Source organism: Dendrobates tinctorius, unplaced genomic scaffold (genome assembly GCF_039654945.1).
Source record: "Dendrobates tinctorius isolate UK_male_01 unplaced genomic scaffold, ASM3965494v1 ptg000146l, whole genome shotgun sequence".
In the NCBI taxonomy this organism is placed as follows: Eukaryota; Metazoa; Chordata; class Amphibia; order Anura; family Dendrobatidae; genus Dendrobates; species Dendrobates tinctorius.
The window spans coordinates 1698231-1716548 of NW_027361813.1; the positions used below are offsets into that span (position 1 = coordinate 1698231).

Sequence of the window (18318 nt, forward strand, 5' to 3'; positions counted from 1 at the left end):
GGAGGCTCCTCATAAAGACATTGTACCTAATGGAGGCTCCTCATAAAGGCACTGTACCTAATGGAGGCTCCTCGTAAAGGCATTGTACCTAATGGAGGCTCCTCATAAAGACATTGTACCTAATGGAGGCTCCTCATAAAGGCACTGTACCTAATGGAGGCTCCTCGTAAAGGCATTGTACCTAATGGAGGCTCCTCATAAAGACATTGTACCTAATGGAGGCTCCTCGTAAAGGCATTGTACCTAATGGAGGCTCCTCATAAAGACATTGTACCTAATGGAGGCTCCTCATAAAGGCATTGTACCTAATGGAGGCTCCTCGTAAAGGCATTGTACCTAATGGAGGCTCGTCGTAAAGGCATTGTACCTAATGGAGGCTCCTCATAAAGGCATTGTACCTAATGGAGGCTCCTCATAAAGACATTGTACCTAATGGAGGCTCCTCATAAAGGCATTGTACCGAATGGAGGCTCCTCATAAAGGCACTGTACCTAATGGAGGCTCCTCGTAAAGACATTGTACCTAATGGAGGCTCCTCGTAAAGGCATTGTACCTAATGGAGGCTCCTCGTAAAGGCATTGTACCTAATGGAGGCTCCTCGTAAAGACATTGTACCTAATGGAGGCTCCTCATAAAGGCATTGTACCTAATGGAGGCTCCTCATAAAGACATTGTACCTAATGGAGGCTCCTCATAAAGGCATTGTACCTAATGGAGGCTCCTCATAAAGGCACTGTACCTAATGGAGGCTCCTCGTAAAGACATTGTACCTAATGGAGGCTCCTCGTAAAGGCATTGTACCTAATGGAGGCTCCTCATAAAGGCATTGTACCTAATGGAGGCTCCTCGTAAAGGCATTGTACCTAATGGAGGCTCCTCGTAAAGGCATTGTACCTAATGGAGGCTCCACGTAAAGGCATTGTACCTAATGGAGGCTCCTCGTAAAGGCATTGTACCTAATGGAGGCTCCTCGTAAAGGCATTGTACCTAATGGAGGCTCCTCATAAAGGCATTGTACCTAATGGAGGCTCCTCATAAAGGCATTGTACCTAATGGAGGCTCCTCGTAAAGGCACTGTACCTAATGGAGGCTCCTCGTAAAGGCATTGTACCTAATGGAGGCTCCTCATAAAGGCATTGTACCTAATGGAGGCTCCTCGTAAAGGCATTGTACCTAATGGAGGCTCCTCGTAAAGACATTGTACCTAATGGAGGCTCCTCATAAAGGCATTGTACCTAATGGAGGCTCCTCGTAAAGGCACTGTACCTAATGGAGGCTCCTCGTAAAGGCATTGTACCTAATGGAGGCTCCTCATAAAGGCACTGTACCTAATGGAGGCTCCTCATAAAGGCATTGTACCTAATGGAGGCTCCTCATAAAGGCACTGTACCTAATGGAGGCTCCTCATAAAGGCATTGTACCTAATGGAGGCTCCACATAAAGACATTGTACCTAATGGAGGCTCCTCATAAAGGCATTGTACCTAATGGAGGCTCCTCATAAAGGCATTGTACCTAATGGAGGCTCCTCATAAAGGCATTGTACCTAATGGAGGCTCCTCATAAAGACATTGTACCTAATGGAGGCTCCACATAAAGACATTGTACCTAATGGAGGCTCCTCATAAAGGCATTGTACCTAATGGAGGCTCCTCATAAAGACATTGTACCTAATGGAGGCTCCACATAAAGGCATTGTACCTAATGGAGGCTCCTCATAAAGACATTGTACCTAATGGAGGCTCCTCATAAAGACATTGTACCTAATGGAGGCTCCACATAAAGGCACTGTACCTAATGGAGGCTCCTCATAAAGGCATTGTACCTAATGGAGGCTCCTCATAAAGGCATTGTACCTAATGGAGGCTCCTCATAAAGACATTGTACCTAATGGAGGCTCCACATAAAGGCACTGTACCTAATGGAGGCACCTCGTAAAGGCACTGTACCTAATGGAGGCTCCTCGTAAAGGCATTGTACCTAATGGAGGCTCCTCATAAAGACATTGTACCTAATGGGGGCTCCTCGTAAAGGCACTGTACCTAATGGAGGCTCCTCATAAAGGCATTGTACCTAATGGAGGCTCCTCATAAAGACATTGTACCTAATGGAGGCTCCTCGTAAAGGCATTGTACCTAATGGAGGCTCCTCATAAAGACATTGTACCTAATGGAGGCTCCACATAAAGGCACTGTACCTAATGGAGGCTCCTCATAAAGGCACTGTACCTAATGGAGGCTCCTCATAAAGGCACTGTACCTAATGGAGGCTCCTCATAAAGACATTGTACCTAATGGAGGCTCCTCGTAAAGGCATTGTACCTAATGGAGGCTCCTCATAAAGGCATTGTACCTAATGGAGGCTCCTCATAAAGGCATTGTACCTAATGGAGGCTCCTCATAAAGGCATTGTACCTAATGGAGGCTCCTCGTAAAGGCATTGTACCTAATGGAGGCTCCACGTAAAGGCATTGTACCTAATGGAGGCTCCTCGTAAAGGCATTGTACCTAATGGAGGCTCCTCGTAAAGGCATTGTACCTAATGGAGGCTCCTCATAAAGGCATTGTACCTAATGGAGGCTCCTCATAAAGGCATTGTACCTAATGGAGGCTCCTCATAAAGGCATTGTACCTAATGGAGGCTCCTCGTAAAGGCACTGTACCTAATGGAGGCTCCTCGTAAAGGCATTGTACCTAATGGAGGCTCCTCGTAAAGGCATTGTACCTAATGGAGGCTCCTCGTAAAGGCATTGTACCTAATGGAGGCTCCTCATAAAGACATTGTACCTAATGGAGGCTCCTCGTAAAGGCATTGTACCTAATGGAGGCTCCTCGTAAAGACATTGTACCTAATGGAGGCTCCTCGTAAAGGCATTGTACCTAATGGAGGCTCCTCATAAAGACATTGTACCTAATGGAGGCTCCACATAAAGGCACTGTACCTAATGGAGGCTCCTCATAAAGACATTGTACCTAATGGAGGCTCCTCGTAAAGGCATTGTACCTAATGGAGGCTCCTCATAAAGACATTGTACCTAATGGAGGCTCCACATAAAGGCACTGTACCTAATGGAGGCTCCTCGTAAAGGCATTGTACCTAATGGAGGCTCCTCGTAAAGACATTGTACCTAATGGAGGCTCCTCGTAAAGGCACTGTACCTAATGGAGGCTCCTCCTAAAGACATTGTACCTAATGGAGGCTCCTCGTAAAGGCATTGTACCTAATGGAGGCTCCTCGTAAAGGCATTGTACCTAATGGAGGCTCCTCATAAAGACATTGTACCTAATGGAGGCTCCACATAAAGGCACTGTACCTAATGGAGGCTCCTCGTAAAGGCATTGTACCTAATGGAGACTCCTCGTAAAGACATTGTACCTAATGGAGGCTCCTCGTAAAGGCATTGTACCTAATGGAGGCTCCTCGTAAAGGCATTGTACCTAATGGAGGCTCCTCATAAAGACATTGTACCTAATGGAGGCTCCTCATAAAGGCATTGTACCTAATGGAGGCTCCTCATAAAGGCATTGTACCTAATGGAGGCTCCTCATAAAGGCATTGTACCTAATGGAGGCTCCTCATAAAGGCATTGTACCTAATGGAGGCTCCTCATAAAGACATTGTACCTAATGGAGGCTCCTCATAAAGGCATTGTACCTAATGGAGGCTCCTCATAAAGGCATTGTACCTAATGGAGGCTCCTCCTAAAGGCATTGTACCTAATGGAGGCTCCTCATAAAGGCACTGTACCTAATGGAGGCTCCTCATAAAGGCATTGTACCTAATGGAGGCTCCTCATAAAGGCATTGTACCTAATGGAGGCTCCTCATAAAGACATTGTACCTAATGGAGGCTCCTCATAAAGGCATTGTACCTAATGGAGGCTCCTCATAAAGGCATTGTACCTAATGGAGGCTCCTCCTAAAGGCATTGTACCTAATGGAGGCTCCTCGTAAAGACATTGTACCTAATGGAGGCTCCTCGTAAAGGCATTGTACCTAATGGAGGCTCCTCGTAAAGGCATTGTACCTAATGGAGGCTCCTCCTAAAGGCATTGTACCTAATGGAGGCTCCTCATAAAGACATTGTACCTAATGGAGGCTCCTCGTAAAGACATTGTACCTAATGGAGGCTCCTCGTAAAGGCATTGTACCTAATGGAGGCTCCTCATAAAGACATTGTACCTAATGGAGGCTCCTCCTAAAGACATTGTACCTAATGGAGGCTCCTCCTAAAGACATTGTACCTAATGGAGGCTCCTCCTAAAGACATTGTACCTAATGGAGGCTCCTCCTAAAGACATTGTACCTAATGGAGGCTCCTCCTAAAGACATTGTACCTAATGGAGGCTCCTCCTAAAGACATTGTACCTAATGGAGGCTCCTCCTAAAGACATTGTACCTAATGGAGGCTCCTCATAAAGACATTGTACCTAATGGAGGCTCCTCATAAAGGCATTGTACCTAATGGAGGCTCCTCCTAAAGGCATTGTACCTAATGGAGGCTCCTCATAAAGACATTGTACCTAATGGAGGCTCCTCATAAAGACATTGTACCTAATGGAGGCTCCTCCTAAAGACATTGTACCTAATGGAGGCTCCTCATAAAGACATTGTACCTAATGGAGGCTCCTCATAAAGGCATTGTACCTAATGGAGGCTCCTCCTAAAGGCATTGTACCTAATGGAGGCTCCTCATAAAGACATTGTACCTAATGGAGGCTCCTCATAAAGGCATTGTACCTAATGGAGGCTCCTCCTAAAGACATTGTACCTAATGGAGGCTCCTCATAAAGGCATTGTACCTAATGGAGGCTCCTCATAAAGACATTGTACCTAATGGAGGCTCCTCCTAAAGACATTGTACCTAATGGAGGCTCCTCCTAAAGACATTGTACCTAATGGAGGCTCCTCCTAAAGACATTGTACCTAATGGAGGCTCCTCCTAAAGACATTGTACCTAATGGAGACTCCACATAAAGGCATTGTACCTAATGGAGGCTCCTCATAAAGGCATTGTACCTAATGGAGACTCCACATAAAGGCATTGTACCTAATGGAGGCTCCTCATAAAGGCATTGTACCTAATGGAGGCTCCTCATAAAGGCACTGTACCTACTGGAGGCTCCTCATAAAGGCATTGTACCTAATGGAGGCTCCTCATAAAGGCATTGTACCTAATGGAGGCTCCACATAAAGACATTGTACCTAATGGAGGCTCCTCATAAAGGCATTGTACCTAATGGAGGCTCCTCATAAAGGCATTGTACCTAATGGAGGCTCCTCATAAAGGCATTGTACCTAATGGAGGCTCCTCATAAAGACATTGTACCTAATGGAGGCTCCTCATAAAGGCATTGAACCTAATGGAGGCTCCTCATAAAGGCATTGTACCTAATGGAGGCTCCTCATAAAGGCATTGTACCTAATGGAGGCTCTTCATAAAGACATTGTACCTAATGGAGGCTCTTCATAAAGACATTGTACCTAATGGAAGCTCCTCATAAAGGCATTGTACCTAATGGAGGCTCCTCATAAAGGCATTGTACCTAATGGAGACTCCACATAAAGGCATTGTACCTAATGGAGGCTCCTCATAAAGGCATTGTACCTAATGGAGGCTCCTCATAAAGGCATTGTACCTAATGGAGCCTCCTCATAAAGACATTGTACCTAATGGAGGCTCCTCATAAAGGCATTGTACCTAATGGAGGCTCCTCATAAAGGCATTGTACCTAATGGAGGCTCCTCATAAAGGCATTGTACCTAATGGAGGCTCCTCATAAAGGCATTGTACCTAATGGAGGCTCCTCATAAAGGCATTGTACCTAATGGAGGCTCCTCATAAAGGCATTGTACCTAATGGAGGCTCCTCATAAAGGCGTTGTACCTAATGGAGGCTCCTCATAAAGGCATTGTACCTAATGGAGGCTCCTCGTAAAGGCATTGTACCTAATGGAGGCTCCTCCTAAAGACATTGTACCTAATGGAGGCTCCTCATAAAGGCATTGTACCTAATGGAGGCTCCTCATAAAGGCACTGTACCTAATGGAGGCTCCTCGTAAAGGCATTGTACCTAATGGAGGCTCCACATAAAGGCACTGTACCTAATGGAGGCTCCTCGTAAAGGCGGCTTCTCGTAAAGGCATTGTACCTAATGGAGGCTCCTCGTAAAGGCGGCTCCTCGTAAAGGCATTGTACCTAATGGAGTCTTCTCGTAAAGGCATTGTACCTAATGGAGGCTCCTCGTAAAGGCATTGTACCTAATGGAGGCTCCTTGTAAAGGCATTGTACATAATGGAGTCTTCTCGTAAAGGCATTGTACCTAATGGAGGCTCCTCGTAAAGGCATTGTACCTAATGGAGGCTCCTCATAAAGGCATTGTACCTAATGGAGGCTCCTCCTAAAGGCATTGTACCTAATGGAGGCTCCTCCTAAAGGCATTGTACCTAATGGAGGCTCCTCGTAAAGGCATTGTACCTAATGGAGGCTCCTCCTAAAGACATTGTACCTAATGGAGGCTCCTCATAAAGGCATTGTACCTAATGGAGGCTCCTCCTAAAGGCATTGTACCTAATGGAGGCTCCTCGTAAAGGCATTGAACCTAATAGAGGCTCCTCGTAAAGGCATTGTACCTAATGGAGGCTCCTCGTAAAGGCATTGTACCTAATGGAGGCTCCTCGTAAAGGCATTGTACCTAATGGAGGCTCCTCGTAAAGGCATTGTACCTAATGGAGGCTCCTCCTAAAGGCATTGTACCTAATGGAGGCTCCTCCTAAAGGCATTGTACCTAATGGAGGCTCCTCGTAAAGGCATTGTACCTAATGGAGGCTCCTCGTAAAGGCATTGTACCTAATGGAGGCTCCTCGTAAAGGCATTGTACCTAATGGAGGCTCCTCGTAAAGGCATTGTACCTAATGGAGGCTCCTCGTAAAGGCATTGTACCTAATGGAGGCTCCTCCTAAAGACATTGTACCTAATGGAGGCTCCTCATAAAGGCATTGTACCTAATGGAGGCTCCTCCTAAAGGCATTGTACCTAATGGAGGCTCCTCGTAAAGGCATTGAACCTAATAGAGGCTCCTCGTAAAGGCATTGTACCTAATGGAGGCTCCTCGTAAAGGCATTGTACCTAATGGAGGCTCCTCCTAAAGACATTGTACCTAATGGAGGCTCCTCATAAAGGCATTGTACCTAATGGAGGCTCCTCCTAAAGGCATTGTACCTAATGGAGGCTCCTCGTAAAGGCATTGAACCTAATAGAGGCTCCTCGTAAAGGCATTGTACCTAATGGAGGCTCCTCGTAAAGGCATTGTACCTAATGGAGGCTCCTCGTAAAGGCATTGAACCTAATGGAGGCTCCTCATAAAGGCATTGAACCTAATGGAGGCTCCTCATAAAGGCATTGTACCTAATGGAGGCTCCTCCTAAAGGCATTGTACCTAATGGAGGCTCCTCCTAAAGGCATTGTACCTAATGGAGGCTCCTCATAAAGGCATTGTACCTAATGGAGGCTCCTCATAATGACATTGTACCTAATAGAGGCTCCTCATAAAGACATTGTACCTAATGGAGGCTCCTCATAAAGGCATTGAACCTAATGGAGGCTCCTCGTAAAGGCATTGTACCTAATGGAGGCTCCTGGTAAAGTCATTGTACCTAATGGAGGTTCCTCATAAAGGCATTGTACCTAATGGAGGCTCCTCGTAAAGGCATTGTACCTAATGGAGGCTCCTGGTAAAGTCATTGCACCTAATGGAGGTTCCTCATAAAGGCATTGTACCTAATGGAGGCTCCTCGCAAAAGCATTGTACCTAATGGAGGCTCCTCGTGAAGGCATTGTACCTAATGGGGGCTCCTCGTAAAGGCATTGTACCTATTGGGTGCTCCTCGTAAAGGCATTGTACCTAATGGAGGCTCCTCGTAAAGGCATTGTACCTAATGGAGGCTCCTCGTAAAAGCATTGTACCTAATGGAGGCTCCTCGTAAAGGCATTGTACCTAATGGAGGCTCCTCGTAAAGGCATTGTACCTAATGGAGGCTCCTCGTAAAGGTATTGTACCTAATGGAGGCTCCTCGTAAAGGCATTGTACCTAATGGAGGCTACTCGTAAAGGCATTGTACCTAATGGAGGCTCCTTGTAAAGGTATTGTACCTAATGGAGGCTCCTCGTAAAGGCATTGTACCTAATGGAGGCTCCTCGTAAAGGCATTGTACCTAATGGAGGCTCCTCGTAAAGGCATTGTACCTAATGGAGGCTCCTCATAAAGACATTGTACATAATGGAGGCTCCACATAAAGGCACTGTACCTAATGGAGGCTCCTCGTAAAGGCATTGTACCTAATGGAGGCTCCTCGTAAAGACATTGTACCTAATGGAGGCTCCTCGTAAAGGCACTGTACCTAATGGAGGCTCCTCATAAAGACATTGTACCTAATGGAGGCTCCTCGTAAAGGCATTGTACCTAATGGAGGCTCCTCGTAAAGGCATTGTACCTAATGGAGGCTCCTCATAAAGACATTGTACCTAATGGAGGCTCCACGTAAAGGCACTGTACCTAATGGAGGCTCCTCGTAAAGGCATTGTACCTAATGGAGACTCCTCATAAAGACATTGTACCTAATGGAGGCTCCTCGTAAAGGCATTGTACCTAATGGAGGCTCCTCGTAAAGGCATTGTACCTAATGGAGGCTCCTCATAAAGACATTGTACCTAATGGAGGCTCCTCATAAAGGCATTGTACCTAATGGAGGCTCCTCATAAAGGCATTGTACCTAATGGAGGCTCCTCATAAAGGCATTGTACCTAATGGAGGCTCCTCATAAAGGCATTGTACCTAATGGAGGCTCCTCATAAAGACATTGTACCTAATGGAGGCTCCTCATAAAGGCATTGTACCTAATGGAGGCTCCTCATAAAGGCATTGTACCTAATGGAGGCTCCTCCTAAAGGCATTGTACCTAATGGAGGCTCCTCATAAAGGCACTGTACCTAATGGAGGCTCCTCATAAAGGCATTGTACCTAATGGAGGCTCCTCATAAAGGCATTGTACCTAATGGAGGCTCCTCATAAAGACATTGTACCTAATGGAGGCTCCTCATAAAGGCATTGTACCTAATGGAGGCTCCTCATAAAGGCATTGTACCTAATGGAGGCTCCTCCTAAAGGCATTGTACCTAATGGAGGCTCCTCGTAAAGACATTGTACCTAATGGAGGCTCCTCGTAAAGGCATTGTACCTAATGGAGGCTCCTCGTAAAGGCATTGTACCTAATGGAGGCTCCTCCTAAAGGCATTGTACCTAATGGAGGCTCCTCATAAAGACATTGTACCTAATGGAGGCTCCTCGTAAAGACATTGTACCTAATGGAGGCTCCTCGTAAAGGCATTGTACCTAATGGAGGCTCCTCATAAAGACATTGTACCTAATGGAGGCTCCTCCTAAAGACATTGTACCTAATGGAGGCTCCTCCTAAAGACATTGTACCTAATGGAGGCTCCTCCTAAAGACATTGTACCTAATGGAGGCTCCTCCTAAAGACATTGTACCTAATGGAGGCTCCTCCTAAAGACATTGTACCTAATGGAGGCTCCTCCTAAAGACATTGTACCTAATGGAGGCTCCTCCTAAAGACATTGTACCTAATGGAGGCTCCTCATAAAGACATTGTACCTAATGGAGGCTCCTCATAAAGGCATTGTACCTAATGGAGGCTCCTCCTAAAGGCATTGTACCTAATGGAGGCTCCTCATAAAGACATTGTACCTAATGGAGGCTCCTCATAAAGACATTGTACCTAATGGAGGCTCCTCCTAAAGACATTGTACCTAATGGAGGCTCCTCATAAAGACATTGTACCTAATGGAGGCTCCTCATAAAGGCATTGTACCTAATGGAGGCTCCTCCTAAAGGCATTGTACCTAATGGAGGCTCCTCATAAAGACATTGTACCTAATGGAGGCTCCTCATAAAGGCATTGTACCTAATGGAGGCTCCTCCTAAAGACATTGTACCTAATGGAGGCTCCTCATAAAGGCATTGTACCTAATGGAGGCTCCTCATAAAGACATTGTACCTAATGTTGGCTCCTCATAAAGACATTGTACCTAATGGAGGCTCCTCCTAAAGACATTGTACCTAATGGAGGCTCCTCCTAAAGACATTGTACCTAATGGAGGCTCCTCCTAAAGACATTGTACCTAATGGAGACTCCACATAAAGGCATTGTACCTAATGGAGGCTCCTCATAAAGGCATTGTACCTAATGGAGACTCCACATAAAGGCATTGTACCTAATGGAGGCTCCTCATAAAGGCATTGTACCTAATGGAGGCTCCTCATAAAGGCACTGTACCTACTGGAGGCTCCTCATAAAGGCATTGTACCTAATGGAGGCTCCTCATAAAGGCATTGTACCTAATGGAGGCTCCACATAAAGACATTGTACCTAATGGAGGCTCCTCATAAAGGCATTGTACCTAATGGAGGCTCCTCATAAAGGCATTGTACCTAATGAAGGCTCCTCATAAAGGCATTGTACCTAATGGAGGCTCCTCATAAAGACATTGTACCTAATGGAGGCTCCTCATAAAGGCATTGAACCTAATGGAGGCTCCTCATAAAGGCATTGTACCTAATGGAGGCTCCTCATAAAGGCATTGTACCTAATGGAGGCTCTTCATAAAGACATTGTACCTAATGGAGGCTCTTCATAAAGACATTGTACCTAATGGAAGCTCCTCATAAAGGCATTGTACCTAATGGAGGCTCCTCATAAAGGCATTGTACCTAATGGAGACTCCACATAAAGGCATTGTACCTAATGGAGGCTCCTCATAAAGGCATTGTACCTAATGGAGGCTCCTCATAAAGGCATTGTACCTAATGGAGCCTCCTCATAAAGACATTGTACCTAATGGAGGCTCCTCATAAAGGCATTGTACCTAATGGAGGCTCCTCATAAAGGCATTGTACCTAATGGAGGCTCCTCATAAAGGCATTGTACCTAATGGAGGCTCCTCATAAAGGCATTGTACCTAATGGAGGCTCCTCATAAAGGCATTGTACCTAATGGAGGCTCCTCATAAAGGCATTGTACCTAATGGAGGCTCCTCATAAAGGCGTTGTACCTAATGGAGGCTCCTCATAAAGGCATTGTACCTAATGGAGGCTCCTCGTAAAGGCATTGTACCTAATGGAGGCTCCTCCTAAAGACATTGTACCTAATGGAGGCTCCTCATAAAGGCATTGTACCTAATGGAGGCTCCTCATAAAGGCACTGTACCTAATGGAGGCTCCTCGTAAAGGCATTGTACCTAATGGAGGCTCCACATAAAGGCACTGTACCTAATGGAGGCTCCTCGTAAAGGCGGCTTCTCGTAAAGGCATTGTACCTAATGGAGGCTCCTCGTAAAGGCGGCTCCTCGTAAAGGCATTGTACCTAATGGAGTCTTCTCGTAAAGGCATTGTACCTAATGGAGGCTCCTCGTAAAGGCATTGTACCTAATGGAGGCTCCTTGTAAAGGCATTGTACATAATGGAGTCTTCTCGTAAAGGCATTGTACCTAATGGAGGCTCCTCGTAAAGGCATTGTACCTAATGGAGGCTCCTCATAAAGGCATTGTACCTAATGGAGGCTCCTCCTAAAGGCATTGTACCTAATGGAGGCTCCTCATAAAGGCATTGTACCTAATGGAGGCTCCTCCTAAAGGCATTGTACCTAATGGAGGCTCCTCCTAAAGGCATTGTACCTAATGGAGGCTCCTCGTAAAGGCATTGTACCTAATGGAGGCTCCTCATAAAGGCATTGTACCTAATGGAGGCTCCTCCTAAAGGCATTGTACCTAATGGAGGCTCCTCCTAAAGGCATTGTACCTAATGGAGGCTCCTCGTAAAGGCATTGTACCTAATGGAGGCTCCTCCTAAAGACATTGTACCTAATGGAGGCTCCTCATAAAGGCATTGTACCTAATGGAGGCTCCTCCTAAAGGCATTGTACCTAATGGAGGCTCCTCGTAAAGGCATTGAACCTAATAGAGGCTCCTCGTAAAGGCATTGTACCTAATGGAGGCTCCTCGTAAAGGCATTGTACCTAATGGAGGCTCCTCGTAAAGGCATTGTACCTAATGGAGGCTCCTCGTAAAGGCATTGTACCTAATGGAGGCTCCTCCTAAAGGCATTGTACCTAATGGAGGCTCCTCCTAAAGGCATTGTACCTAATGGAGGCTCCTCGTAAAGGCATTGTACCTAATGGAGGCTCCTCGTAAAGGCATTGTACCTAATGGAGGCTCCTCGTAAAGGCATTGTACCTAATGGAGGCTCCTCGTAAAGGCATTGTACCTAATGGAGGCTCCTCGTAAAGGCATTGTACCTAATGGAGGCTCCTCCTAAAGACATTGTACCTAATGGAGGCTCCTCATAAAGGCATTGTACCTAATGGAGGCTCCTCCTAAAGGCATTGTACCTAATGGAGGCTCCTCGTAAAGGCATTGAACCTAATAGAGGCTCCTCGTAAAGGCATTGTACCTAATGGAGGCTCCTCGTAAAGGCATTGTACCTAATGGAGGCTCCTCCTAAAGACATTGTACCTAATGGAGGCTCCTCATAAAGGCATTGTACCTAATGGAGGCTCCTCCTAAAGGCATTGTACCTAATGGAGGCTCCTCGTAAAGGCATTGAACCTAATAGAGGCTCCTCGTAAAGGCATTGTACCTAATGGAGGCTCCTCGTAAAGGCATTGTACCTAATGGAGGCTCCTCGTAAAGGCATTGAACCTAATGGAGGCTCCTCATAAAGGCATTGAACCTAATGGAGGCTCCTCATAAAGGCATTGTACCTAATGGAGGCTCCTCCTAAAGGCATTGTACCTAATGGAGGCTCCTCATAAAGGCATTGTACCTAATGGAGGCTCCTCATAATGACATTGTACCTAATAGAGGCTCCTCATAAAGACATTGTACCTAATGGAGGCTCCTCATAAAGGCATTGAACCTAATGGAGGCTCCTCGTAAAGGCATTGTACCTAATGGAGGCTCCTGGTAAAGTCATTGTACCTAATGGAGGTTCCTCATAAAGGCATTGTACCTAATGGAGGCTCCTCGTAAAGGCATTGTACCTAATGGAGGCTCCTGGTAAAGTCATTGTACCTAATGGAGGTTCCTCATAAAGGCATTGTACCTAATGGAGGCTCCTCGCAAAAGCATTGTACCTAATGGAGGCTCCTCGTGAAGGCATTGTACCTAATGGGGGCTCCTCGTAAAGGCATTGTACCTATTGGGTGCTCCTCGTAAAGGCATTGTACCTAATGGAGGCTCCTCGTAAAGGCATTGTACCTAATGGAGGCTCCTCGTAAAAGCATTGTACCTAATGGAGGCTCCTCGTAAAGGCATTGTACCTAATGGAGGCTCCTCGTAAAGGCATTGTACCTAATGGAGGCTCCTCGTAAAGGTATTGTACCTAATGGAGGCTCCTCGTAAAGGCATTGTACCTAATGGAGGCTACTCGTAAAGGCATTGTACCTAATGGAGGCTCCTTGTAAAGGTATTGTACCTAATGGAGGCTCCTCGTAAAGGCATTGTACCTAATGGAGGCTCCTCGTAATGGCATTGTACCTAATGGAGGCTCCTTGTAAAGGTATTGTACCTAATGGAGGCTCCTTGTAAAGGCACTGTACCTAATGGAGGCTCCTTGTAAAGGTATTGTACCTAATGGAGGCTCCTTGTAAAGGTATTGTACCTAATGGAGGCTCCTTGTAAAGGCATTGTACCTAATGGAGGCTCGTCGTAATGGCATTGTACCTAATGGAGGCTCCATGTAATGGATAACATGGAGGGGGCTCCTCTATAGGGTAACATGGAGAGGGGACTCCTCATAAAGGCATTATACCTAATGGAGGCTCCTCGTAAAGGGTAACATGGAGGGGGCTCCTCTATAGGGTAACATGGAGAGGGGGGCTCCTCGTAAAGGCATAGTACCTAATAGAGGCTACTCGTAAAGTGTTACACGGGGCGGGGGCTTCTATATAATACAAAATGGAAAGGGTGGCTCCGCTATAGGACAACATGGGTCAGGGGCTTCTCTATAGGGTAATATGGGGCGGGGGCTCCTTTATAGGACAACATGGAGAGGGAGGCTCCTCTATAGGGTAACATGGAGAGGGGGGCTCCTCTATAGGGTAACATGGGACAGGGTCCCCTCTATAGGGTAACATGGAGAGGTGGGCTTCTCTATAGGGTAACATGGAAAGGGTGGCTCCTCTGTAGGGTATTATGGGGCAGGGGCTCCTCTATAGTACAACATGGAGAGGGAGGCTCCTCTATTGGACAACATGGGTCAGGGGCTCCTCTATAGGGTAATATGGGGCAGGGGCTCCTCTATAGGACAACATGGAGAGGGGGGCTCCTCTATAGGGTAACATGGAGAGGGGGGCTCCTCTATAGGGTAACATGGGGCTGGGGCTCCTCTATAGGGTAACATGGAGAGGGGGCTCCTCTATAGGGTAACATGGGGTGGGAGCTCCTCTATAGGGTAACATGGGGTGGGAGCTCCTCTATAGGGTAATATGGGGCAGGGGCTCCTCTATAGGACAACATGGAGAGGGGGGCTCCTCTATAGTGTAACATGGAGAGGGGGGCTCCTCTATAGGGTAACATGGAGAGGGGGCTCCTCTATAGGGTAACATGGAGAGGGGGGTCCTCTATAGGGTAACATGGGGCTGGGGCTCCTCTATAGGGTAACATGGACTGCGGCTCCTCTATAGGGTAACATGGAAATTGGGCTCGTCTATAGGGTAACATGGAGAAGGGGACTCCTCTATAGGTTAACATGGAGAGGGGGGGTCCTCTATAAGGTAACATGGGACAGGGCTCCCCTAAAGGGTAATATGGGGCAGGGGGCTCCTCTATAGGGTAATATGGGACAGGGCTCCCCTAAAGGGTAATATGGGGCAGGGGGCTCCTCTATAGGGTAACATGGTACGGGGGCTTCTCTATAGGACAATATGGGGCGGGGGAGCTCCTCTATAGGACAATATGGGGCTCGGGCCCCAGAATCCATTTGCTTTATGGAAAGAAGCCAGAACTTTCCATGTGCATCCAAATGAATAACAATTTCATCATCAGCAAAATTCACCAGGAGCAGAACATGTAACGCAGATCATTAGTTAGGAAACCGACAGAGCATGTCTGCAGGGCATCGCCTAGCGGAGCAGAGTCTCGCTCTATAGGACACCACTGGCCTCCTCCAGAGCTCTGTGCTCTCTTTTCTGTATCTTTGGAGCATTATGAGCACCAGAACACATTGGCCATGTTACTTACACTTCCTTACATCACAATTCAAAGTAAAATCATTTCCACACTGAACGGTCAGAACATCAGAGAAGAGAAAACAGGGAAACAATGAACTACAATGCAAGTAAAGTGATGACAAGCGAAAGGAGGGCTCAGATGGAGGGCTCAGATGGAGGGTGCAGAAGGAGGGCTCAGATGGAGGGTGCAGAAGGAGGGCTCAGATGGAGGGCTCAGATGGAGGGTGCAGAAGGAGGGCTCAGATGGAGGGCTCAGATGGAGGGTGCAGAAGGAGGGCTCAGATGGAGGGCTCAGATGGAGGGTGCAGATGGAGGGTGCAGATGGAGGGCTCAGATGAGGGCTCAGATGGAGGGCTCAGATGGAGGGCTCAGATGGAGGGTGCAGATGGAGGGCTCAGATGGAGGGCTCAGATGGAGGGTGCAGAAGGAGGGCTCAGATGGAGGGCTCAGATGGAGGGCGCAGAAGGAGGGCTCAGATGGAGGGTGCAGATGGAGGGCTCAGATGGAGGGCTCAGAAGGAGGGCTCAGATGGAGGGTGCAGATGGAGGGTGCAGATGGAGGGCTCAGATGAGGGCTCAGATGGAGGGCTCAGATGGAGGGCTCAGATGGAGGGTGCAGATGGAGGGCTCAGATGGAGGGCTCAGATGGAGGGTGCAGATGGAGGGCTCAGATGGAGGGTGCAGATGGAGGGCTCAGATGGAGGGCTCAGAAGGAGGGCGCAGATGGAGGGCGCAGATGGAGGGCTCAGATGGAGGGCTCAGAAGGAGGGCTCAGAAGGAGGGCTCAGAAGGAGGGCTCAGATGGAGGGCTCAGAAGGAGGGCGCAGATGGAGGGTTCAGATGGAGGGTGCAGATGGAGGGCACATTAAGATCTATGTGCAGCGGGAAACATAGCCAGAGAGAAACACATAAATATGTAGATGAGCCTACACACTATAGGACTAGTCCTCCGCTGCCATCAGCTAGTCCTCCACGACTATCAGCTAGTCGTCGCGATTATCAGCTAGTCCTCCAGACTGACGCCCAGTCACTTACCCACAAGCCAACCCCAATAACGATAATAAAGTATCCGATGATGACGGAGATGTCGGCAGGGTTACTAATAGCAGCAGGAGCATGGGAGGTTTCTGGGGACGCGGTGCTCATGGTGACTGCTCCTCTCCGTCTAATGTGACTCCAGAGGTTGCTCTGCATCTTCACTCGTCCTCTGGTAAAAACTTCTAAACATTAACTTCTACTTAGTTTGTCTTTCGGCCACAAGACTCAATCACTGATCACCATTGTGCTGATCACTACGTTTACAGCGAAATCTAAAACATGCTAGTCAAATAGCTACATCCAAAATATGGCTTACCAGCCAGCCAGCCCTTGGCATGTCTGCAGAGCATCGCCTACCAAGCAGAGGTCTGCAGAGCATCGCCTACCAAGCAGAGGTCTGCAGAGCATCGCCTACCAGAGCAGAGGTCTGCAGAGCATCGCCTACCAAGCAGAGGTCTGCAGAGCATCACCTACCAGAGCAGAGGTTTGCAGAGCATCGCCTACCAAGCAGAGGTCTGCAGAGCATCGCCTACCAAGCAGAGGTCTGCAGAGCATCGCCTACCAGAGCAGAGGTCTGCAGAGCATCGCCTACCAGAGCAGAGGTCTGCAGAGCATCGCCTACCAGAGCAGAGGTCTGCAGAGCATCGCCTACCAAGCAGAGGTCTGCAGAGCATCGCCTACCAAGCAGAGGTCTGCAGAGCATCACCTACCAAGCAGAGGTCTGCAGAGCATCGCCTACCAAGCAGAGGTCTGCAGAGCATCACCTACCAGAGCAGAGGTCTGCAGAGCATCGCCTACCAAGCAGAGGTCTGCAGAGCATCGCCTACCAGAGCAGAGGTCTGCAGAGCATCGCCTACCAAGCAGAGGTCTGCAGAGCATCACCTACCAGAGCAGAGGTCTGCAGAGCATCGCCTACCAAGCAGAGGTCTGCAGAGCATCGCCTACCAGAGCAGAGGTCTGCAGAGCATCGCCTACCAAGCAGAGGTCTGCAGAGCATCGCCTACCAGAGCCGAGGTCTGCAGAGCATCGCCTACCAGAGCAGAGGTCTGCAGAGCATCGCCTACCAAGCAGAGGTCTGCAGAGCATCGCCTACCAAGCAGAGGTCTGCAGAGCATCACCTACCAGAGCAGAGGTCTGCAGAGCATCGCCTACCAAGCAGAGGTCTGCAGAGCATCGCCTACCAGAGCAGAGGTCTGCAGAGCATCGCCTACCAAGCAGAGGTCTGCAGAGCATCACCTACCAGAGCCGAGGTCTGCAGAGCATCGCCTACCAGAGCCGAGGTCTGCAGAGCATCGCCTACCAGAGCCGAGGTCTGCAGAGCATCGCCTACCAGAGCCGAGGTCTGCAGAGCATCGCCTACCAGAGCCGAGGTCTGCAGAGCATCGCCTACCAGAGCCGAGGTCTGCAGAGCATCGCCTACCAGAGCAGAGATCTGCAGAGCATCGCCTACCAGAGCCGAGGTCTGCAGAGCATCGCATCCCGGAGCAGAGGTCTACAGAGCATCGCCTACCAGAGCCGAGGTCTGCAGAGCATCGTCTACCAGAGCCGAGGTCTGCAGAGCATCGCATCCCGGAGCAGAGGTCTGCAGAGCATCGCCTACCAGAGCCGAGGTCTGCAGAGCATCACCTACCAGAGCAGAGATCTGCAGAGCATCGCCTACCAGAGCCGAGGTCTGCAGAGCATTGCCTACCAGAGCAGAGGTCTGCAGAGCATCGCCTACCAGAGCCGAGGTCTGCAGAGCATCGCCTCCCGGAGCAGAGGTCTACAGAGCATCGCCTACCAGAGCCGAGGTCTGCAGAGCATCGTCTACCAGAGCCGAGGTCTGCAGAGCATCGCATCCCGGAGCAGAGGTCTGCAGAGCATCGCCTACCAGAGCCGAGGTCTGCAGAGCATCACCTACCAGAGCAGAGATCTGCAGAGCATCGCCTACCAGAGCCGAGGTCTGCAGAGCATTGCCTACCAGAGCAGAGGTCTGCAGAGC

The 18318-nt window shown here is 48.3% G+C and overlaps 1 protein-coding gene across 1 annotated transcript in view; it reads right to left on the reverse strand.

The window, feature by feature from the left end:
- Window positions 1–16687, reverse strand: part of SLC5A2 (solute carrier family 5 member 2) — a 114522-nt gene extending 97835 nt beyond the window's left edge. The window contains exons 1-2 of the mRNA XM_073546279.1: window positions 16654–16687; window positions 16335–16516 (exon numbers count right to left, since the gene is read on the reverse strand). Coding sequence (XP_073402380.1) covers window positions 16335–16516; window positions 16654–16687 — 216 coding nt within the window. The remainder of the gene's footprint in view (window positions 1–16334; window positions 16517–16653) is intronic.
- Between the last annotated feature and the right edge of the window lie 1631 nt (window positions 16688–18318).